Below are 24,292 nucleotides of genomic sequence, written 5' to 3' on the forward strand. Positions count from 1 at the left end.
AAAAATGAAAATAAGATATTTTGATGTGAAATAAGCGACATTTCGGGAAATCAGCAGATTTGCCCACCATGCGAGAATAGCTCTCTGTGGAAGTCGGTAAGACGGTTCTGGTTTCCTCAGACTGAGGGTAGCATTCTTACTTCTGCACATTCATGATCCTCTTTATGACCATTATTTTTGTGAACATCATTGGTGTATCATTCAGCTGCATGAGAGGCTCCGTAGCTGTCGAGAAGTCAGAGTTCTAGTGGCTATATAGGGCAGAATACCTGTTTACACCCTCCCTTTGTAACAAGGTCTATGAAGTCTTTAATAAGCAGTCAACTTTTTGAGTAATAATGGAATGTTTAGCATGAACCATAATTTCATAATTTTTAGCTTCTAATTTTGTATATTTAAAAATTAAATGTTGACAAGTTTGCACACATGTTAACTGCAATCTTGTTAATAGCGCATGTCTTAATTATTGCTTTGTATTTAGTGGTTTGTGCTGTGTAATTCTGTGTGAAGTCCTAATGTTGCAAATGCATGCCCTATTTAATTATTTCCTGAACTAAACAGGCAAACAGGGGCCACCTTTGTAATGTTTATTTGCATGTATGTTTCTGTGCAGCCATCGGCAGTTAGCAGTTCATCGCCTGTCAGGTAAGAAAAAATTTTGTGAGAATATTTTTAATTGCAAAATTTGTGCCATGAAGGCGAGCAAAATAAGGAGGCTTTCAAGACTTGTTTCTAAAGTCTTTTATATCCCTGCCCTACACAGCTTTGCAGACTTGGAAGACAGTAGCACAAACATGTACGCAAGCCCGATAGCATTTGAGCCTGCTTTCATGGACTTCAAATCACAGTAAGTTTGCATAAGTTTTAACCTCGTGGTTATTTCGGAAATTACTGCAGGAGTTGCTGCACTGAGGTGACTGTACACTTCTGCGTTTAGCCCATCAAAATAATTAGTGAGGGAACTTAAACTGTTAATGAGTGATCCGCTTTTCTTCCTTTGACAAACAATGGGGCCAATTCAACAGTCTTGAGAACTGTGAAACAATATTTTTTTTAGTGTACAGGTTATAATGGCTCACTGAGACGCGGCACTCTTGTCTGTTTTTGCTTTTGTTGTCTACTCTCTCTAAAATTTGAGATTATAGTTATACATCCTGTATTACCTGATGCTGAGGATGAATTTGTCCTTTTGTTGTTTAGTTTTTCATGGATAGATACCAAACGAATGTGTAATGGCAGGCAAATGGCAACAATAAAAGTGCTGCTCAATAACAGTGCTGTTTAGTTATGTGCCTTCTGATCATGGTGCATATCTTTTTTTAGATTCCAGTTCATTTTGATGAATAATTTCATTTTACATTATTATTTTCTTGTATTTCACAATGAGTGGCTGATCATGATTGTAACACTGGCTCAGGGGCATTCAAGTCGACTGATAGCTAAGAAATGTGTTGAATGCTTCTGTACCCTGGTGTTTTAGAGCGCTAAATTAGTATCAGAATTGTTTTATTATGTATGCAATACTCTACATACACTGTATACAGGAGGAGGTCCTATAGTCAGACTAGAGAGAGGACCTCCCATAACATCTAATTCAAAGATTCATTCAGTGCACTGTCAGTGGTAAAAATAGAATAATAAGTATCTAGGCTAATCCATAAATTCAAGTTGAAAAAAAAGAAAGTGTGAGTTGTTGTATGTGCGAGGGTGAATCAGAAAGCCCTTGCCCCTATGTCTGATTAGCCAAATAAGGTACATACAGGTAATCACAAATATACATACTGTTCTATGTACCTTACACTGTTTTTCCACATAGTCCCTACACCGGTTCAGATATTTGTCCCTTTGCAGCACTAAATTTGAGAGGCCCATGTGGTAGGATTCATCCGGCTGACATTGGAACCACTGTCAGGCCGCTGTTTTAACTTCATCGTTGCATGTGAATCACAACTCCACCACCTCACACTTCTCAAAGTGAGACACCTTTCCCCATACGTGGGCTGCATTTCCCTGTGGATTTCGATGTGCATTTGTTCGTTGCTCCATAGAAAACTAATCGCACAATGTTTCTCGTATGCCGTGGACGTGTGAAGCTCTACCGCCATCTTCAACAACTGACAACAGCGCCATGCTGCGGAGCTGCCGGTAGATAAAGCTGGGCCGCAGCAAGAAAGTTCCACCGCTGGGAACGGATATGTTCACTTCGCATTTACAGACGTAATTTGGCTTTAAAAATAGGGGCAAAGACTTTCTGATTCGCCCGCGTATATGTACGTATATGTTGCAAGTATGTAGACAGCGTTAGTCGTGGGACTGCTTAACCATTCTGAGATTAGACACTTCATTTTCACTACAATTAGTTAACTTTTACTTCAGGAAACATGCTTAACAGCGTTCAGAAACTGTACCTCTGAGAGAATAAATCTCATTGAACATATGTTTTGTCTGCTTTGAATGCTTAGTGGTGTTATTTATTGTGCTCTTCTCCTAGACCATTAAGTATGCCTGTGCGTCGACGAGTTGTTGTGAAGAATCTGAGTCCCGAGTCGAGCATAGAAATGCTGTCCATTAGCGGCAACACAGCTAATTTTCACTGTTCCTTCTTTCAAGAAAAGGTATGTTGTGATTCAGAATCTGTGCTTCTACGGCGACTTGTGTTCTGGCAACCATCTGTTGCAAATCTGGCTTTCACATTCTTATCATAAAACCACCGCCACATTGGCTAATCATTAATGTCTTTCTTCATTAGACTCACTTTGTGCTTTGTATGATATGTGTGTAGTGAAACAAGCCCATTAATAGTTGATTAAGTAACATTTGATTTCTGATTATGCAGCAAGAAGCCAAGTGGCAGTTTGTTTATGGGGCTACGATTGTCATAGCTAGAGACAAGCTTAACTTTTGAAGGGATCATTTTTATTGCATGAGCGTCAAGCTCCTGGTTCAGGATTTTAGTTCAGTGTCATCTTTTCTGTTCGCTTTCAGACAAACGTTTAAGATCACACAGGTACATTAAGTTTTCACAGTTTTCTCAATAACCTTGCCACGTTGCAATGCAGTATAAAAGATGCAGTCATAGATCTGTGTGAAGATGAACAACTTTTTGAGTAACAGTAAGGGCTTGTGATTTTCTGACTCCACTGTAGGTGTACTGACAGGACATTTTTTATGTATTTTTTTTCGCGTTAAATGAAGGGACAAATACAGTGAACCTTAGGAAAAATATTGCCAATGGCCAGAGTGCCCTAAATAATTCACCCAACTAATTTGGGTTTCAATACCTAGGAAATAGATACATGATGTTTTATATGATTTGTGTAGTGAAAAAAGAAGAAACATGCGCAGCACTTTTGTATATTTTGTTTTAAGCAACACCATCATACCTAGCCTATTTCTAAACGATGTCTGCAAATTTTGCTCTGTGTGTGGGCATTACGGTTGTGTTGATGATGCCAGGTCTGGTATTGCGGTACAGCTTTGGTAGCAAAGTGAAATGTTACGTGTTTCCAAACCTTTATACTCTCGGTGTGATCCTCTTAGATGCCAGGAGATTGTGAAAGAGTTTCTATAGCTTCAAAAATGTGTCGGTACTTCTTTAAGTATGTTAGTTTACTACTTCAATCAGTTTGCTTTATGATTGCATTTTAATATGGAACGAAGGAATAGAATGGTGATGAGTATTTACATTGCGTTCCACAATGGCAAACCTGAACATAATGTTTAGCTATACTAGCAGAGAAAAGTGTCGCTGTCGCTGGTGTGAAGCTGCTTACAGAAGTACTTGATGTGTCCCACTTGTGTAATCTGTGATTATTAGAAAGTATAAAATACACTGGCTACTCCTACATGTGACTGCTGAGGCATGCACGTGGAAACGGTGAGCCGAGCGAGCCAAGCTTTAGGAATATTTCCAGTTTGCAACTGGTAAAGGGTAGCTAGTATTGTTGAGTAGTAAGTATGCTGTTTTTTCACTTCTGTCTTAACAGAGGATATCACCAGGTGGCAACACCACATTTGACATTGTGTATCTTGGAAGGGAGCGAGGTCTGGTTGAAAATATATTATTTATTCACACATCATTAGGCTCTTTCAAGTACCAGGTGAGTGCTCAACATTCTGATTTCAAGTGCCAGGTTGTCGAGCTGTTACACTGAAATACCCAGGGAAGCTTAAAGTACTTGCTTTGTGAAGTGCAGCTGACAGGATATGCTACTCAGTTTGTTCTGTCCAGCACGGAGCTACAATATAAACTTTTGCCTAAAGATTTTGCACTTGGTCCTTTTCAGTTTCTATGTAAAAGTAGCAGTGGCTATTCCGAGACCTCCAAGTTTTGGACTTGGCACGCATACCTGATTTAGAGAAGAACCTGCAGCTTGATTTTTGCAGTATGGTTGTCACATGAGAATCACTTTTCAACACACCTGTCACTTAACTTGATAAGTTGCCTGAAGCATTTCCTACCTCGTAGTTTTGCTTAAGACTAATTTTGCTTTTGCTATTCGCTGCTGTGCACAGTGATGCTATACAAGATGGCTTTTAAAAATTGTCAAATGTGACCGCTTGAAATCTATGTGAGCAAGTGAAAGTCATTTCGGTGGTGTTGAAGTTTACACTATGTGCATTTATCACATTTTAGCCCTTCTCATTTGATGCTCAGGTGTCGGCCTTTGGAAAAGAGAATCCATACAGGTTACGACCATTCGTTGGGGTACGCATGCCTCTCAACAGTAGTTATACGCCACTCATCTACATGCACAACCCTCATAGCTCCACCATTCAGGTAACACGGAAAACCTTGCATGAATTTCTAGAAGTGTTCGAGCCAAATTGTGATAATTCATAATCTTATATAATTAAAAATTTTGGTTAAAGTAAGCAAGTCGAAGAATCTTGATTTGTTTATGTTGTTACTACAAAAATTTTAGAGCTGATTCAAGTTTGAATTGAGACATTGCTTCTTTCTGGGTCAACATACTCTACTACATTTTAACTCAACTTACATGATAGCTACATTTTTTTTAATGCTTTCTGTGTGACAGGAAAATGCCAATAAAGTCTTTTAGTCCGGGAAAAGTGCACAAAAGAGTGCCAAAAGCTTAGTCAACCACAGTCAAGGGACTAAGTGCCATTCCTATTCCTTTATATCTTTGATTGAAGCCAGGTTTTAATTAGCCATGAAAGAGGTGAAAGGTGGTCATTTCTGCATTATGGATTTTAATAGAAGGACCAGTTTGAGGATTGAGCAGCACATTGCTGTGGCTATAATTTCGGGGTGTGCCAGGATCCCCTGACCCTCATCCCACTTATGGGCCTGCTACTCAGCACCATGTATAGTGCTCTAACAAGATTTTTCTTGTGCAAAAGCATGACATGCTGCTTATGTTATTTCAGCTAATTTGTTATGAATTGTTTCAGCTTACTGAAATTTACTCCAGTGGCGGAGATTTGCACCTTGAAATGCCAGATGGTGAAAACAAGATCTCAAAAGAGCTATGGGTGAGCTTTCCTGCCCTGTCAATCATTGGTTTCCTCCTTCCTGTTTTGTCTTTTGTTCTTCTTTTTTTTTTCATGTGTCTGTCGTATTTTCGATGCAAGGCTGTAGAGCAATTCTTGTGTAATATACAGAAAGCTTCCTTCAAGGCAAACTCTATTAACAATTAAGACAGCTTGGCAAACTATTTTAACAGCTTAGACAGATTCACTGATAACCTGAGTGACTTCTGAGCCTTTGTTCACTTGCAGTAAGTGGAGTGTAAAAATACCTGTGGGCTTAGATTTAGGTCTATGTTAAAGAGCCTCAGGTGTTCAAAATTGATCTAGAGCACTCCACTGTGGTGTCCCTCGTAGTCCATGGGCTGTTTCAAAATATGGTATGCTTCATTGCCAATCATCAATCCTGCATAGACCTTCCCAATGAGAGTTTCCTGTGCATCGCTATAATGCCCTCTCAGCTGTTGTGAACCTGCTTGAGCCACCTTAAAAGCACTGCAGAAGCTGCAGTGCATGCCTTTGTATTCATGTGCAACAGTCCAGATAAGAGGTGCTATAGTCGATGCGCTTTTGTTGCCCCTTTAACTACCAAGTCCGAGCTGTGCTTGTCCTAGTTGTTAGTACTAACATCGCCATGGATAAGCCATACGTGTCTAGGCCACAGCTTCTTCGATTTTGCCTGCTGGAGATGAGCCACACTAGTCAAGTAAATTCACATCATGTATTTGTGTTCTGGTACGTGAACATATTCTTTGATGCTTTCGATTTCTTTTGTTATCATTTGTTCAGATAATTATGTTCGAACCTTACACCTGTCCTGAGGAAAAGTGCGTTTCATGTCAGATGTCTTTTATTGATACTTCAACTCATTACGAGAGACAAAGCTACAAATATACATTATTCAAATGCAGATGTAATGCACTAGAATCTGCTGGAATAAAAATAATTGCTAAATTTTGTACACTGGGAGGTTAAGCTTTTGGTTTAAACTTGGGGTTAAAGGATTAAGCTGAACTTCCGACAAGATGAATGGATTTTGAATGACTCCTTTTGCCTTTAAAGGGAGTCCTTAGTGTATTATCATGGGATGTAAGGGACCCTTCAATGCTCGTATTCTATATATTTCCTAGCTCTGCATGGGAGGGCGGGCCAAGTTGTGTCTATGCCGTTCCAGCTGATTTAACTAACCTGTGTATTGCCTTTGTGGACATATTATGCTAGGTGAATTGTATATCCTTGCCTAAAATTTGGCTAAACTGTCTTTCACTTGCATTGGTGATAGCATGATCCCTCATGTGTCTCGTGAGGATTTCTTTGCACGGATTGCAAGGAAGCAAGGGCCTTTTCAGTGCATTTTTTGTTTTGCTACTGCAGGAGATTCCTCCGTACAAGACTAAGCCGGTGATGAAGGCAAACTTTGTGTCCCGAATCGAGAAAAATCACACAGCATTCATCCGCATAAAGCTCAACAGCACCAACCATGTAGACCTGATTCTGCCCGTTGAAGTGGAAGTTGTCTCGTGTGAGTTGTTTGCAATATATGGCTTCATCATGGTGCCGATGTGTGCATAAGAAGAAACTTATTAGCTGCTGATGATTGATAATTGCCTAAAAGAATTTACCACAATATTGTTCATTAGGACTGTGCGGATATTAAAAATTTGAAATACGAATTGAATAGGGCTTGCTATTCATTTGATATTCATTCTGAGAATTCACTATTCAAAATTTTCAAGTAATAGTTTCTGTAGAATAGTGTAAGAAACAGCAACACTTATTGGAATCTGTGGGGTTCTGACCTGTGCTCTTGGGACAAAGGAACGACTACACAGTAGTGCAAACAATTACAGGGGTATTTATTGCACCTTCCATAGACTAATGCCTGCTAGCCAAGTTGCTATCCAGAAAACATGTCGATGGGCACGTGACAAATCGCGAAAGTCCGACTCACTGAGACCGGATAACGAGCGAAAATGTTCGCCCCATGCTATGCACCAACGCCTGGTCGTTTGCGCTTACGGTCACGCGAACGATGGCGCGTTCAAATGATCGTGTTCATCCATTCCAGTGTAGGCTTCGCAAGACGGTCTCGCAGAAGCATGGATTGGCATACGTGTAGAACGTCCGCGCCGCTTGCTGACGCTGAGCTAAAGAGGAAGAGCCTTCTCCTTTTTCAACCACGTAACCCTGCCGTTAGGTGGCGTTGGCAGAACAACACTGGCGCCATCTCTCGTACTACCCTGCAAGCATTCCGACTGCACAGTAAAGCCATGCGGCGAAGCTGGATAAGAGGAGACGGGAGCTATGCGAAAAAACAATGTATCAGGGGACGCGTGTGAGTCGCGCATCCCCACAAATCTCAAAGGAGAGTGAACTATGGAACTGAGGGCTCTGGGTAATTCTTGTGCAAGGGAGCTGTGGTTGCTTCCAGGGGCAACCGTTCCAGAATACATGCATCAAGCAGGTAACCTCTTCGCAGTTATTTTCAGACACTCATCATGTATGCCTCACCTTTAGGCAGCCTATATGCAAATTTGTTGCCTTCATTTAAGCAAAGCAATTGATTATTTGGCCATTCGCTCCATGTTTTCATGCCTTTAAAAGGGCCCTGAACCATCCCTCGGGCTTGGTAAAATAACATAGTCCGCGGGTTGCATATGCTCTTGGGAACATCTTAGCCGAGTTTTGCTGTCATACGCGGAGTTTGCAAGCGGATCGTGAAGTCACCCTTCTCTCAAACACTCTCTTTTAATAGAAGGCCCTGTCCTCACTCTCTTCTGCAAGCTTTATTTTGTCATTCCCTTAGACGGCTGCTATTGGCTGATAGCTGACGTAAAGCTGCGGTCGGGTACATGGCTTAGATAGCGCAGCCGTTGTGGTGTGTAGCCACAAGTCCACTGGCTAAGCACACTGCGGCTCGCTGAGGAGAACCGTGTTCGGCGTAAGTTCAGTGCGTTGTAGAAAGGCGGAAGGGATGGCGTCTACTTTAACATTCAAAATGAAATTTGAACGGCATGTCATGGTGACATTTGGAAGGCCCAGCGTTGGGGGCACGCCCCACTGTGCCGTAACCTTTGCAGTGCAAGGCATTGAAGAAGGAACGGGAGCACAGCGGAGGCCGTGTTTGATTGCCTTTAACTCTGCTGCTGCAGTATGCATTGAAGTACTTTTTTCAGCTAGGTATTTCCGAAATAGCCTATTTTCACTTCAAATGCATTTCTCCACTGCGATAAAAAGTGGTTCCGGGCATCTTTATATCAATCTGCAGAGCTATAGTCTAATATTTCTCTCTTTTGACAAACTCAGCTTTCCACAAGCACCTGGTGACATGCTGTTTTTTTTTTCTTTTTTTCCCTTCATAAATGTTTACAAGCACCTCCATTTATGTCCTTTTGGATGTCCATTTGCAAACAGCATTACATGCATTCACATATGCATGTAAAAGACGTATATAATGTTGGTAAAACTTCTATTACTGAGGGGACCCCATGCAAGCTTTACATTTCATTGTGTTTAGAAATATTGAATGTTCAATTCAATTAGGAAATTTCATTATTAAAACAGCCCAACTGCTTATGCTTGTGCATATCTTTTTCATGCATTCAATAATTATAATCCTCTCAAATGTGTGCAGTGCCTGGCATATTTTCACCTACGGAGACACTCGACTTTGGAGTCATGCACAGCCAGGATGAACCAAGAACTCTCCCTTTGAACCTCTTAAATTCTGGCCCCAAACAGCTTTACATCACTGTGAGTAGCCGTGCCTTTGAATTTGCCCGTCTTCATGGTTGTAGTCTGCTGTGTCGACGTATGCAATTTGTGCTGTCATAGGCTTGGCTCGATACAATGTACATCTAAATATTTAACGCAGACGTAATGCCCTTGTCAGATGCTTGTTTCGTGCATGTGAATTGTTTTAACATCTGAATGTGTGTATGTGTGTTGGTTTTCTTTCTTTCTGTCATACTAATGCCTGATGTGGTTGTTAAGTCTATTTATCAGTGAATCACTTTTATCTACCAAGTGAGGAATGGTAGGACTACGTTTTCTCTTTAAAACTGCTTCTCTTGGTGATGTACATACATCAGAGAGCATGGTTGGTTGTCTGCTTGGCAGAATGTCATTGTTACCCCGGTGAACGAGGCAGTCGAAGTCAAGTTTACGCCCACCAAGGTGCCCCCTGACACTGTTCGGTCCACGCAAGTTGCAACAGTGACCTACATTCGTGAGCGGCCTTTGATATTCATCCTCTTTGTAACCCTGTTACAGTAAACAGATGTGTGGCACTTGTAACCCATCCAACGGGAAGGCACATTAAGATGTTGCAATACTGATAATTGAAGCAGTGTAGCATCAATTGTTGGCCATGGTATTGCTTTTGAAGTTGCAGCCATTCTGTAGGCATAGACAAAGTTCTTCTACATGTGTTTGTGTGTATTTGTCAGTCTATAAATGTCAAACTTGAGTTAATTTTGTGTATCTTGAGTGGAGTGAAATGGAATGAAATATCCTTGTGTTTCACGATTTCGGGTAGTGTTGTGTTTTTGCTTGCAATTTCTACAGCCAAAAATAATTCTTGATGAGGCTTTGTCAAGATATGTAAACACTTAAAAGATACATGCTAGAAGAGTAACAATTCTATTCCAATGGTGTTCCTTTACATACTTCTCAATTGGGCAAAAGTAATTACGCTGGCCATGGCATGCTAAACAGATGAAAAAGAAAACACACACACACAAACAAAAGATGGACTTCTAGATTTGATTTGGAAATGGGATGGCCAGCTCCTCATCATGAGAACCAATTGTTTTTTTTTCATTAGCAGTTAGGAAGTTTTAGCTGCAAAGCAACAATTTCACTGTGCTTAAATATCTTTTGTTTCTTTTGTGTGTTGTGGCATATTCTTGACCAGTACAAAGAGTATTATAAACCCCGTATTCTTAAATGCATCTTAACTTGGAGCCCATGCTTGACTTGATCTAAACAATGCCTGACGTGAACGTGCCCAAGACGCTCATTGCAGGTACTTCAGCGCGTTCACAACAGGCGTCATTTATTTCAAGTCAAGCATGGGTTTCAAGTTAAGATGCTTTCTGAATACAGAGGTAAGTGTGCTTTTATGGAAACGTGCTTCAGATAGCAGCAGAAGCAGTAACTGCCAGCTGAAATTGCCTTCATTGTGAAGAGCATATGCATGAAAGAAGCCACTACTATCTCAGTTAGAAAACGATCTAGGAAACATGTCGATTGATAAGTTATGGTAAAGGAAGTAGCATTCAGGAGCAGGAATTCTGCACTGGCAGTAGTCTGATGGGAAGAACAAGGGACAGTGTTCCGTAATGCTTTCGTGTCATTTTTTTATTCTTTTTGCCCTTCATCATGGACTCGGATGCCACGACATCTCCTGAGATTGGCCACTTGGCATGAGAGGCAATAAGAAGGGAAGAATGGAAAATGAAATGGGATCATTACTATACGTGGCCCCAAATAAGACCATATCATGGAGAAAAGTATGCTAGCGTGCAGGGGTAGTTAACTGGTGGCAGCTGGGGACCTGGAACACAAGCGTGTAAGGATGCAGTATACTGTTGCCGATCGTTTATTCGGACCTCATGGGGTCTGCGGAAATGTCCGAATAAACAGGTCTCCGAAAAAGCAGATTAAGAAAAAAAAAAGAAATCCTTTATTTTTACGCAATTATTCGGGCTCGGCAGTAGGCTTGAAGAAATTGTGAATGCGCCGTTAACGTTGTTCCATTTACGCGCAATCAGATAAGCCTGAATCTTGGAGAGGGTCAAACTGTCACTATAGGCGGCTGAAAGCACAGTCACTGCTTGTACACGCTCTGCATGTGACGGCAGCGTAGCGCATGGTGCATCATCTTCCGACACAGAGTCATCGCCCGGCGGCGCAGCAAAAACCTGACGAATGATCTCGCCGTCGTCGAGTTCTGCGCATGTCAGTACAGCAGTATCAGCACCTGTAAAACCGTCAAATGAGGCAGTTTCCGGAATCGCAATGCAACCACTGCGCAGGTATTGGCAGAACATTTTCGGCGTTAGTAGGGAGCACATCGGTAGGCGACAGTTCCTAGGCCTCCCGGCACACACTTGCCGGCATTACCTAGTGCATTCTGCGCGGGCACTGTCAGTGCCATTACATTAGACACAGGACGCGATTTTTCCGCATGCCGCGTTGCATCTCCGCAACCTCAACACAGCACACAAAGCAAACATCACCACGCCGTCACACCGACACCAGTCGCACAAACGAAAAACGTGGCCTACTCGCAGCGTTGTGCACGAAAAAAGAAACAAATAAGCTGCTGGATTGCCTTGACATGGCTTACTAAGCTGAGACCGTAACTGCTGTAGCTACGAGCCAGGCAGAAGCGATGATGATGAGCGAGGATTTGCAGTAGCGCCACTTCGTGGGGCAGCAAGGAGGTTCCGTTAAAAAAAAAATGGCGTTCAGCAAGTCGAACCATGCACCGGTCAGAGTTGGTGCATGGTGCTCTCGACCGAGTGCACTCAAGGAGTGTCCGAAAAATCAGATGAGAGGTTTCAAGGTGTCTGAAATTTCGGGAGTTGTTATACATAATGGTCTATGGGGAGAATGGCGGTGCCACGAAGCAGACTGAATAATCAAGCATGTTTGAATTTTTGGAGTGTGAAAAATCAGTCGGTGACTGTATGTAAGGGTGCGCAACTGTCAAATTTTCAGTTTCGAAGCGAATTCGAATAATGAAAACCAAGTGAAAGTTGAATATTGTTCGAATATTCATCAAATACAAAGGCTATTAGTTTAGCAAAATTGCAGTTTTTTTCACCTAATAGAGGTATGAAAAAAAAAGCTCATTGCACAGCAAAGAAATGTACAGGAAAATTATGCTTTGTGGTCAACAAAATTCTCTAGTACAACCTTTTAGTTGACGGTATCACAACTGCAGTTATTTAATGTTGTCATGAAGGAAGGAAAGCTGCTTGACATGTTCGGGGAGCTGCGACACCCTCCTGCATGTTACGATTCCTTCCGACACTGGAAGGAGCCACTCACTGGACACACTGATGTATGGTATCGGCAGGTATCTCATTGCAAGTCGAGCCAACAGTGGGCGCCATACTTGCACCACCACTCACACGTACCTTCTGTGCCAGAATTTCATCATGCACATATATTTCAACTTGTCCTTGTGGCAGTGAAAATTGCTGCCATAAGCAAGTAAAGATTACTGCTGGTTGATGAGCTTATAAAAGTATTTCCGCAGTGCTGACGTGGAAGGAGCCCCTCAGCTTTCATTGTTGAGGGCATATCTGGGTTCCTTGATGTTGAAATTTTCCTTTCTTCTTCTAAAGCCATGTTATTTAACCCAGTTTACCATTGAAGCATCCTCTTGGTATTCTACTACTAGAGTAAAGATATAAAAATATTGCCAAGGGGCTTGCCACTTGGCCAAATTTGTAGTTTGGAAACTGTGTTTTTAGGCACTTAACCAGATTAGTAGCAGATACAGAGGTTTCCACCTGGTGACTGGTGTTGTCCAAATGCATGAAGAGGCAGTACAGTGTGGGTACTTGAGCTGGTAGTGTCGGGTAAGCAGAAGCACCAGTAGTGGCCCCGTGACAGTTCCCCCCATGTTACTTTTGATGTGCTTCACCGCAATACAGTCTGTATGCTTGGCCGCATAACACGTCTGCACTGCGGCGAAGGTAACTAAGCGAACAACGGCAATTTCTGAGGGTTTGAACATTTTGAACAGTAAAAATGCCTTTCGAATCGTATTTACTACCAACTGAATTGAATATTCGAAGTTTGGAATATACTTGCACCTTTAATTCTGTTTCTATTAAAATTGTGAAAACAACACAGGAAGTTCTTCAATCATGAGAGAGTGTTATTGTGAGGTGATAGGCTTTGAGTTATCCAGGGCATTACTGATGTTATCTGGTCAGCTAGAGGGTGATGGTTCAAATAAAGAATGATCGATGATAGAATAAGGATGGTTGAGTTGACACGTACATAAATGCATACCAAACAGTATTTTGTTAATTTAGCATGTGTTTAAGTGTGTGCCTCAGTGTAGCAGACATACAAGGAAGAGCAGGGGGAACTTTGCTGAGGTAACTAGATCTTTATGTCTGTCTCTCCAGCCTCAAAAGTTAAGCACCTGAAACAATGCTCAGGCAAGATTGTGGTGAAGTCTAAAAACAACCAGTACAAGTTGACGATACCATTCCAGGTATATTTTATGAATGGGTAAGTCAGGCCTTTTCTTGTTTCAGTGTTGTCACATGAGTCCCTTCACGGCTGTAACCTGCTCCTAGAAAAGATGTCGGTGTGTAGAATGCACCTTTCTGAAGTATTCTTCTTGTGTGCTTTGCCTGCAGCCTAGGGATGTTCTATTTCTAGTTTGGTGCAATGTGTAGTACAGTAGAACCTCGTTAATTCGAAGTCCGTTGGACCGCGAAAAATCATCGAATTAACCGGGTGTTCGAATGATGAAAAATGGAATAAAAACGAAAAATAAATGTACGAAATGTGGCTATATCAACTCTGCACCTTTATTTAGCCTGAAAAACGGTCACTTTAAGTATGTCATCGATGCGTGACTGCTTGGCGCGGTAGTTAGCCGCACCGTCGGCTGCGTCCTCCAATCTGTTTACAGTGCCGATGCCTCCTTTACCAGATGCCCGCTGCGTTGCTCGCTTTCCCATTGTAGCGGCATTTCCCTTAGTTCAGCATAAATTCCCTGAGACGGCGCTCGTTGCCTTTTCAATTTCCGGTGGATGTGGCAGCGGCGGCTGAATGCTTCCGCCGGCGCGTTATATGCGCGAGCGTCTGTTAAGGGGCCGTTTATAGTCCGACGTAACGCTCGCGCGCGCGCACGCTACGTCACGTCGGCGAAAACGTCACCTCTATAGTCAGGTGCACCGGCGCAGCCAACGTAACTGGCGGCTTCCTACGTGCCCCGACGGGCCCAGGGCCGATATGGCTCCTGAGCCATTTGTGCGTCGAAGTCGGCGGAACTCTGGCACCACAATGCATTGCGCGTGAAGAAAAAGGCACCAACACAACTCCGCAGGTGGCTTTTGCGGACGGCGCACGACTTGGCGAACGTTCTGCGCATGCTCCGAAGACAGCAGCCGAAGGCGCGCGCGTTCAAATATAGGGGGGATGGCATCTCAGCTGGCACAGCGCAGCAGACGTAGCGTGACTGACCACGAACGACGCTCGCCCGCGCGCCGAACTATAAACGTAGCGAGCGTTATCACGGGCCTCTGAGATGGTGACAGATGCCATGGTAATCTGCCGCAGCACGTGATATAAGTTGCAGGCGTTCGGCATGCATAAGAGGCACTCGTTGCCTTTTCGTGGAGACGAGAAAAGGGAGAGGGCACGTACCCGAGTTTACCGGACAACGCAGCAGGCATCTAAAGGAGCCACTGACAGTGCGCAGCAATTCACTGTTACCGCCACTACGTTCCACAAAACTGCGCGCAATGTTTGCCGGAAACAGAAAGCTGATTTAAAGTGTCACCTGGCTGCCACTCCGGCATCTATACTGGCCTCAGAGACTGGCACACTAACTTTTTTGTTGCGGATCACAAGGCCATGGTCTAAACTGACGTCTTATCTGGATATGGGCACACTGGCTGTTCAAATTATCCGGCAAAATTTGCATGCAAACTGTTGGGACTGCCGAAAACCTTCGAATTACGCGGGATTTCGAATGAACTGAGTTCGAATTAACGAGGTTTTACTGTATGTAGTGAAAGCTGCAGCCTTGGTTGTTGTCTCAGTACAACTAAATTGTGTTTCCTTGCCATCCGTATGGGGAGAGTTCAGTCATTGGGATCTGAAATACAAACCTGGTTGAGTCCAGATGCAGGTTACATTCACATAAGTTGCGCATCTCATAAGAAGCAATGGAAGCAAGCTGGCATCTTCTTTTTTCTTTTTTTTACATTTTCACATTCAATATGCCATAATGTGCTCCCGATACCAGCGACATCATTTGCTGAGAGGGTTTAAGCAGCCCATTCAGGCTGACATGGCCCTGTGGTGGTGCAGTTGGCATGCAGCAGTTGTGGGATCAAATCCTGAAGCAGAGTGGGATTTTTCCTCTCCAAAGCAGTGATTGACATCAGTCACATTCAAATCACGCTCATTGTACCGAGCCAGTGAAGAGCCCATTACAGGTAATAATAAAACACTAGGCTGACAATCAACCAGATGGTAAGATGCACCTAGTGAAGCCGTGCTGACTTCAAAATTTCAAATTAGAGATTAAATTTGATTTGCTTCATTTGTTGATGTTTTGATTTTCTAGGGTCCTTTTTTTCCCAATGTTGACATAGTCTTACCCTAACGCACAGTTGTTTCCATGCTATTAAGAGGTTGTAAAGTGCAATTATCTTTTTATCTTAACCAATATCTCTGATATTCATTGATAAAGAAGAAAACTTTCTTTAGAGTGGGCCTGAAATGAGTGTGTTGAGTATCCACTTATTTTTGAAACATAATAAAATACAACCAAATTTTACCAGCTGGTTTACTGCACTGAACATAAAGATGAATGCATTAAATGGTAAGGGTGAAAAATTAATATCCTTTTCATGGTAAGGTTAGCACGGAATTTCTGAAAATTGTGTGCCATATGATGAAAAAGGGACATTGTGTGGGAAATAATCACAGTTTTGAATTGGCAGTAGCCAACTGCTTTTTTTTTTCTTTTCTGTTGAGGGTGGGGGGTGGGGGTTGGATAGACTGTGGAAACTGATTCATTTCTTCTTTATCATTATTTTTCTAGGTCACTAGAGTACAATGTGAATGGCACAGTGTTCTACATAGGGAGAGCGAAAAGTCTTAGCAAGTCAGATGTTAGGCCACTAAATATTTCCAATACTTTCCCAGTGCCAGTAGTAATCCACAGCATTGAACTTCAGCCTGAGAGTCAACCTCATTTCACTGTGAGTATACCAGAAGAGAGCATTTGCAAACGCTGAGCTGTCATTCCTGGCTTAATGTAACTGAAACTTTAAGTAAGAAAGCAACTCGGAAGTTGTGTTCTCGTTTGATCACTTTTGGGCGATTTGGGTTCTCTTTGAGCACATGTTTATTGACTCATAGGACATTGCATAGCCCTCAAGTTAACTGTCTGAATGCCCAGCTCTCCACTGTCTTATGACTGTCGTTGTGTCACGTCATGCGAAAAATAAAAGCATCCCCAAATGTTATTGTATGAGAGTGTGAGCCCTGGTTTCTTTAAAAGCACGTGTTATGCATCATGTATGATGTAGGGTTGCACTCCATATTTTATGAAAAATTTTTAAATTGACTTCAGGCTTGAAACGCTTTTGCTAGATGAAGTGGCATGCTGGATTGGGCTGGTGGTACATTAGTGAACATGAAGGAAATGGTGTTAAAAACACTGGCTATATGTGCTTGCAATGAAAAGCATGTCCCATTTCAGAAAAATATAGAAGAGGTGGGCTGAAGTGTATGTTTTGTACGCTGATTTTGACATCTGATGTAGGATGACCATCTTGTTGAACTATATAATAATTACCCTAACCATAGTACTTTAGAAGATGCAAACGATTTGGTTTCATACGAAAACTGTCTGTAGAGCAGCAGACCAGTAAGCTAGACACATAGTAATTATTAAAACGAAAGGAAATCGAATTCAGCGCTCTGTGACCTTTATTAGAGTTGAATTTTGCTGTAGTTGGTAAAATCTGCAACTAAGAAGTGTACTTAGTTTCCGGATGACCACTAGCTTTGTTAACTGAAACACTGTGTGAAATGCTCCATGGGCCTCAGGATGAGTAATGTCCGGCTTTACAGTACAGTTCCCCTCCCCCTGGCACGTAGGTTGCCATATAGCATAATGTGGAAATGAAGCTGTATAAAAACACTGAGATCTGAGATACCCATCGTGGTTGTTTAGTGGTTATGGTGCTGGGCTGCTAAGCAGGAGCTGCGGGATCGAATCCTGACCACGGCGGCCACATTTTGATGGGGTCGAAATGCGAAACCACCCGTATACTTAGATTCAGGTGCATGTTAAAGAACCCCAGGTGCTCCAAATTTCTGGAGTCCCCCACTACAGCATGCCTCATGATCAGAAAGTGGTTTTGGCCCGTAAAGTTGCATAATTTAATTCTTTTTTTTAAAGGCACTGAGATTCATTTCATGCAGATACTGCAAGAACGATAGAAATTCATTGTCAGTGAAAAACTGATGAACATCAGTGGTGTAAAAGTCATGAGCTATTTGCTATACCTTCCTGCAAATGCCTGGCTGGGAGCTCGCAGAGCTAATAGCCTGAAAGGACATGTGTGCCAACATGGCAAAAGAGAGAATGCCTGGCAGCATTCCTGCGCAGCTTGTTATGCGAAGTGGGAACACACGTAATCAACATAATATAATATGGTAGTGTGAGGCTTCAAACCAGGAAATAAAATGCTACTGCTGAAGCGCTCCCACACCCTCTTGGTTCCATATTGTGGATCAATGACTTTAGCGAATATTAGCCGTCGAGCAGAACACTCCTCACTCTAGTGAGGGGTTGTTCCATATGCCACATTATACAAAAGTGAAAGTATCTGAAAGTGATCAATCAGGAACACAGCCCCTGTTTTGAGCTACTCAGTATTTGTAACACAGGAAACAGACACTTGCCTTACAATGCAGTGTTACATCCATACAGATATTGTTTATATCCATAAGACAAAAAATAAAAAGTTTTACTGTCTGTGTGCTTTGCATGTTTTCACGCTTTTCATTGTTTTATCATCAAGTTTTCATGTTAATGTGGTACATATAGTACAAACATTATCAAAAGTTCAAAGACCAATGATGCCACTAAAGAAAAGAATTTTTTCTTCACAGCCTGTGCATACTGGCTGAAATCAAGTGGTACAGCATACATGCATGTTTGATGAATGCAATGTATTGAAGCAACTCCACATTGCAAAACTGTGCTTTAAAAATTAGCAGTGGTGGAACAGCCGTGCCAATTGTGCCAAACTGTACCGAGAGTGGGCCTTTGCGCCATCCTGCGTGAAAACGACCTTTCAGCGGAAAATTGCGCCAAGCCTGCGCCAAAGCAAGCATACAAGCGAAACCCTCCTTCCATCGATGCTTCGCAGCTAGCAAAACTGAGGTAAAAACCAACAGCCCCCTATCATCATCATCGTAGAAGGAACCAGCCGGAGTCATCTGGTTCTTCACTCCCATATTTTTCTCTGACAGGCGTACAACGTAGTGCCGTTTTACCGTTTTGCTGGCACTTTACTTCGGTGTTCATTGAACCCGCATGGTAGCACGGGGTTTGCCAGAGCAGGATGTCACATTGTAGGATGAAAGGTTAGCTTTTTCTATGTTTATGGGTGATAGCAGGGTTTTGTAAAAGAGCTGCTGGGATCAGAACCATGTGTGGTACATAGCTTATAAAATCTATGCTCATTGTGAACACGAGGGGACCATTGAGAAAGAAAACAGAAAGAGAACTGTGTGAGTATTTGTTGCTTCCCCAAGTGCGTTCTACAATCACGTTTCGTATGTATTCTCAAACTTATTCCTATGACCAGATATTGCGACTGATTTTCGCAACATCGTTTCGCACTTGCAACTTGGCTATCAGCGCATGCCGAAGTTTGTGATCCGTCAGGGTAGCCTATGCAATGGCTATGGCGCTGCACTGCTGAGCTTGAGATGGCAGGTTTTCTTGCGACTGAAGTGGCCACATATTGATGAGGGAAAGTGCAACTACCCTTTTAATGAAAAATTGCAAACTGGCGAAAATAAAATATGTTTGCACAACTTTTTTATGTTGTACTGTGCTTCATTGAATCAAATGAGAGAAAGCGAGAACTTGTGACACCATTTATTGATTTTGATAGCTGCAGATTTACGAGGACCGAGTTCGAATGTGGTACATGGTGAAAGCCACCACTTCGATGGGTGCTGCCCTGTTTGTTGACGTAAGACGATTGTGTCGAGTTTAAGTCTGCTCTTTATCAGGAAAATAGCGTCGACGAAGCAAACGCAAAACCGTCTTTGCGACTCGCGCATGCACAGTGGTGCTGATGCTATTTTTTGTTCGAAATAACTCCGTAATGTGCATGGCATGACATGAGTCATGATGAGTCATGCGTCGTGCATCATGTCATGTTCAGTGCAGACGCGCATACTCAATTGGTCTTGTGGTGAGCCTTTGCCCACAAGCCGTTGCATTCTCGGTTAATAACCCCCCTTGGTTGACAATCTCTTTGTGGTGCCTTCTCTGGGCTATATCGGAGAGTCGACAAACCCAGCCGCAGTGCTCTTTGTGCGTTGCATTGTCAAGGAGCATCACATTCTTTAGAATACGTGCTTGCAAGGTAAACCTTGCGCAAACCCATCTCCACAACATATAGACTATATCAGTTAATACCTGCATGGTATATGGCAAGCACACATGCGTTTGACCCTGCACCAAAAGTGCTTGTTGCTGTGCCAAATCTGCTTTCTGCCTATGCCAGGACTTGTGCCGAAAGGTGCAGTGGCTGTTCCACCACTGAACTAGTTATTAGCTGATGCTGTGGTCTCTAAACTTTCCTCATGAGTGCACATAGAGACTAGTTTAATTCCTGTAGAGGTTGACCATAATTCAAGCCAGGTAACATTAACAAGCATAACAGTCATCTGGTATAACTATCGATAAGCACACTTTATAATTTTCTTATTCTTGTTGAGTTTACTGCATTTGCACTTCATTTGTCCATTCTATTGCATGTTGGGATGATCAGCTAATTTGTTTCTTTGCTCTTGCCCTCAGGTCATATTTAACTCATCAACAGTTCTGCAGCCAAACGAAACAAAACCAGTGGTGTTTCTCAAGTTTCACCCACAGAAGACGGCTCTGCAGCTGAATGCAACGCTAAGGCTGCATACGAACATATCGCACTTCAACATTCCTCTCACATGCTACAGTGGCAGGCTAACACTGGTAATGAAATTTCTCACTGTTTCATGATGTTTATAAGCTTGTACTTTCCAATATGGAAGTTTCTTGGTCCTGATGCTTGCGTCCTCGGTGGAAGTGATGAACAAGAATGATTGCATTTTTTTTTTGCTTTTTTTACTTCAAATGGCAGAGGCTTCACCATGCTGTCAACAATGAGTCCTTTCTTGACTTCGGTACCCTTGGTATTGGGAACAAGCGCAGCATGTTTTTTGTGGTCATCAATGAGAATCCTATTGAGGTGGGTGTGCACATTTTTGAAGTTTCTGTTGGGCAGGTTTGTCCAAAGCTGTCTACAATCACTTGCTCCGTCTAGAGCACAATTAAACCCTGTTATAGTAAACCAGTTGAGAGGGAGCTTTACATTTCTGCCAGGAGTGCTACTTTAAACAGAGGGGCATGAAAGCCCTACTGCTTTACCAAGGGATGTTATTTTAAAATTGAACGAAAATTTCCTAGCTCAATAACTCTGATTATTGACATCAAGATTATGCCCTTGTCGGCACCATTGCATTATTGGAAACAGCAAGCATGCTGACTGGTGCCTGGTTAGCACTACCTATTTCAATTGTTTGCTCTCTTTGTTGTTGACTCTTGCATTGCTATTGTCTCTGGCATCAGCCATTTGATACGATGGATAATAAGAACGGTACAGTTGTCTGGCCACAGTGTTCTTCAGAGTGTGGGGTTTCACACCCATACTCTTGGGACAAAGGAACGACAATACAGTAGTGCAAACAATCACAAGGGCATTTATTGCACCTTTCATAGATCAGTGCCTGCTAGCCGAGTTGCTATCCCCAAAACATGCCGATGGCCGCGCGACAAATCTAGGAAGTCCGACTCACCGCGACCAGATAGCGAGCGAATATATTCGCCTCATGCTGGGTCCCAACACCTAGTCGTTCGCGCGTACTGTCACACGAACGGTGGCGCGTTCGAAGGCAGGCCACGCGAGGCGGTCTCGCAGAAGCATAGATCGGCGCCCGCGCGGGACGTCTGCGCCGCTTGACAATCTCAAACCCAAGAGGGAGCGCCTTGTCTTGCCCGCACCCAAGTAACCCCGCAGCAGCGCGACACTCGCACCATCTCTCACACTGCGTTTGTACCACTCCGACCGCCGCGGGCGTCAGGCCACCCGGCGAAGCCACACTGCAGGAGCTATGCGGGAAAACAAGATATCAGGGAACGCGTGAAAGTTGTGCATCCCCACAAGAGATGATGTAGGTTCTCAATGCAACTTGTATGATCCATGATGCTAAATAATAGCAAGCGCTTTAAGAGCTCAGGCTTCAACCTGATGGTAAATTTTTTGCATAGAAGGTGCATTTCTAGGGTGCACTTGCAAGCCTGTAAAATCTTTTTTTAGCAGGAGCTGGTGGCAAGTTACCCAGGTGTCAGCTCTTTAATTATTAGCCTCGAGCTCGACCTCTGGAAAAGCTGGCGCCACCGTCGGCGTGACGTGCTATGAGGGATCACGTGGACATAGCGGCCACATCGGCTGCTCAGGGAGCGCCTAAGTGAGCTCAAAACGAAAGTTTAAATTCCCTTGTACGCTGCGGTCCTCATTTAGTGGCGAGATTTTCCTGTTTCAAGTGTCTCCTTTACAACACTTGAAAGCACTACAATAGGTAGTGGCTGCCTTTGAAGGCACACAATATAGTAGGCTACTGCTCGGTGCCGCAGTGCCGGACGTACGCAACGGAGCCCGGTGTCAGCCTTATTCACACGTAGCCGCAGGACAAGAAGCTGCGTGAAGCTTGGCTCGCGAAACATAAAACTGGCAAACAGTCATCGGCTACAACTTGGGTATGCAGCAAGCACAGATGCGAGGAAGATTTCTGCTACGGTGCCGGGTCTGCGATGTTCAGAAAACGCGCACTGAGACGCTTGCCTGAGTCCGCTGCCCGACTAAAGTCACGACGGTTTGGTCTATGAACTTTTCGATGCTATAGATACTGGCAAGTTTACTGAAGTGGAAAGGGAGAGGTAAGAAGCACATCAAAAAAGAAGCATGGCATATGCTCATGTTTGTGTTAAGAATGAATGCACTGGATTACAAAAAAGAAGCAGCGGGAAATCGCACGCTGAGAACACCAATAACCATGCAGTGCGACGCAACTCGAGAAATAATATTTAGAAGAATTTAGAAGAAAAAAAACATTGAATCGTCGCGACGGCATATCACTGCAGTCCCCATAGGCGTCGAATCTCTGCAATGAAATTATTTTTGAACAGCTCTGATAGCGCCCATGCAACAGTGGTTGCTTGTATACTGTTAAATGCTGATATTCTGTGGCCTAAAGCTCATGGCACGGTGCGAAAACGCGCACGCAGCAAAAGCGAAACAGTGGGCGGACAAGCATGCAGATACGCAGTCGGTCGCTGCAAACCTGTGCGATCACTGCATTGAGGCTTCATTCTATTACGCTCCGTTTAGTTAGACAAACACTATAAGAACATATTTCACATAGTTTGCTCACAGCGTTTAGCTACCTTTCACGCAAGAAGCCGGTTCAGGAGACTCCATCGCGGTGACCGCATGCAGTGGCGTTCACTGTACGTATTCGGTAAAGAGATAGCGTCTGTAAATGATTCTGTGCTTTCAGTATGACCAAGATTATTATTTAGACAGTAAAAAACTTCTCTCGTTTCGAAAGTACTTACAAAAATGTCTGGGAGAGCTCGCGCATGCCGTTTTCAGTGAGCGCTGACAGCAAAACCTATGAGGAGCGCGCTGCGTGATCCCTCATACTATGCCAGCGAGGCGCTTCCGATAGATGGCGACTCCGTAACTCCTCGCTGCTAATATTGAGGGTCCTTTTGGATAAAAATACGGGATTTTGGTTGCACAATGCACTTCCATTTACAGGATTCGAAGCTGCCCTTAAAGCCCTTGAAAACCCCTGAATGCAAAACTGCCTTTTTCAGGACCTTAAAAGCCTTTAAGTTTAATGGAGTGAATATCGTTTTTGGCTAAGCTCAGTGCATTTTACTTGTGTGGCTTACACAAGGTTTATGCAAGCCAAGCGTCAAGTGAACCCGATTCAATTCACATCTTTTTTGTGGGAGACATCTCATATATCGTGGTTGATGGCAGTTTATATGAAAAAGACTTGGTGAGCACTTTCCTGTTCTTATGCAATAAAAATTTTTTTTTCCTCATTGTTGAAGACAGTGTTTTGTTTTCAAGCTGTCAGGCATCATGGTGCCTGAATCCTTGAAAATGCCTTGTTAATGCCTTGAAAGTCCACGAAAACCATTTCTTCCCCAAACGCTTCTATGAACTCAGATTTACTGCATTTGAAGTATTACCACGTTTGAGGAGCTACTACAATAGGATCCCTATGACGTGTTGTTTACGTGATTTTAAAGGCTAGACGTAAAAGATGCAGATGCAAAAAGAATAAAAAAAAAACAGTACAATCATCATTACTCTTTGTTATTCATGTGTCTGTGTCTTCTGTACCTAATATTACAAACCATAAATCTTTACCACTTCGTTCAGGTTTTCGTGTTCAGAGTTGTTGATATTGCTACCAATAAGTCCTACATAGCTGATGCTTTGCATGCTCTTCAAAACTGCATTATTTTTAATTTTTGCTCTCAAAACAACTCTGCAGGTGGTGATCAAGCACTGGGGAACAAACATGACCAAGACATTAGTCGAGCTGGCCACCGAAGCTGAAAACAGCAGCACACTAGTCGGGAACTACAACTTCTCGAGTGTTGTGAGAAAGGTAGGTGCATGTTCACATCTAGATTGTTTCATTTGCGAGCATGAAGGAG

General features: G+C 43.0%; 1 protein-coding gene across 4 annotated transcripts in view; it reads left to right on the forward strand.

Annotated features, from left to right (window-relative positions):
- Tmem131 (Transmembrane protein 131) overlaps nucleotides 1–24,292 on the forward strand; it is a 96,867-nt gene that overhangs the window by 5,065 nt on the left and 67,510 nt on the right. For all 4 annotated transcript variants that reach the window (XM_065446853.2, XM_070535427.1, XM_070535429.1 and 1 more), the window contains exons 3-16: nucleotides 614–645; nucleotides 764–847; nucleotides 2,492–2,615; nucleotides 3,987–4,100; nucleotides 4,658–4,780; nucleotides 5,416–5,496; nucleotides 6,865–7,012; nucleotides 9,125–9,243; nucleotides 9,610–9,718; nucleotides 13,644–13,749; nucleotides 16,304–16,463; nucleotides 20,318–20,488; nucleotides 20,637–20,744; nucleotides 24,127–24,243. In XM_065446853.2, coding sequence (XP_065302925.2) covers nucleotides 614–645; nucleotides 764–847; nucleotides 2,492–2,615; nucleotides 3,987–4,100; nucleotides 4,658–4,780; nucleotides 5,416–5,496; nucleotides 6,865–7,012; nucleotides 9,125–9,243; nucleotides 9,610–9,718; nucleotides 13,644–13,749; nucleotides 16,304–16,463; nucleotides 20,318–20,488; nucleotides 20,637–20,744; nucleotides 24,127–24,243 — 1,596 coding nt within the window. The remainder of the gene's footprint in view (nucleotides 1–613; nucleotides 646–763; nucleotides 848–2,491; nucleotides 2,616–3,986; nucleotides 4,101–4,657; nucleotides 4,781–5,415; nucleotides 5,497–6,864; nucleotides 7,013–9,124; nucleotides 9,244–9,609; nucleotides 9,719–13,643; nucleotides 13,750–16,303; nucleotides 16,464–20,317; nucleotides 20,489–20,636; nucleotides 20,745–24,126; nucleotides 24,244–24,292) is intronic.

Source organism: Dermacentor albipictus, chromosome 3 (assembly GCF_038994185.2).
Source record: "Dermacentor albipictus isolate Rhodes 1998 colony chromosome 3, USDA_Dalb.pri_finalv2, whole genome shotgun sequence".
NCBI classification, from domain to species: Eukaryota; Metazoa; Arthropoda; class Arachnida; order Ixodida; family Ixodidae; genus Dermacentor; species Dermacentor albipictus.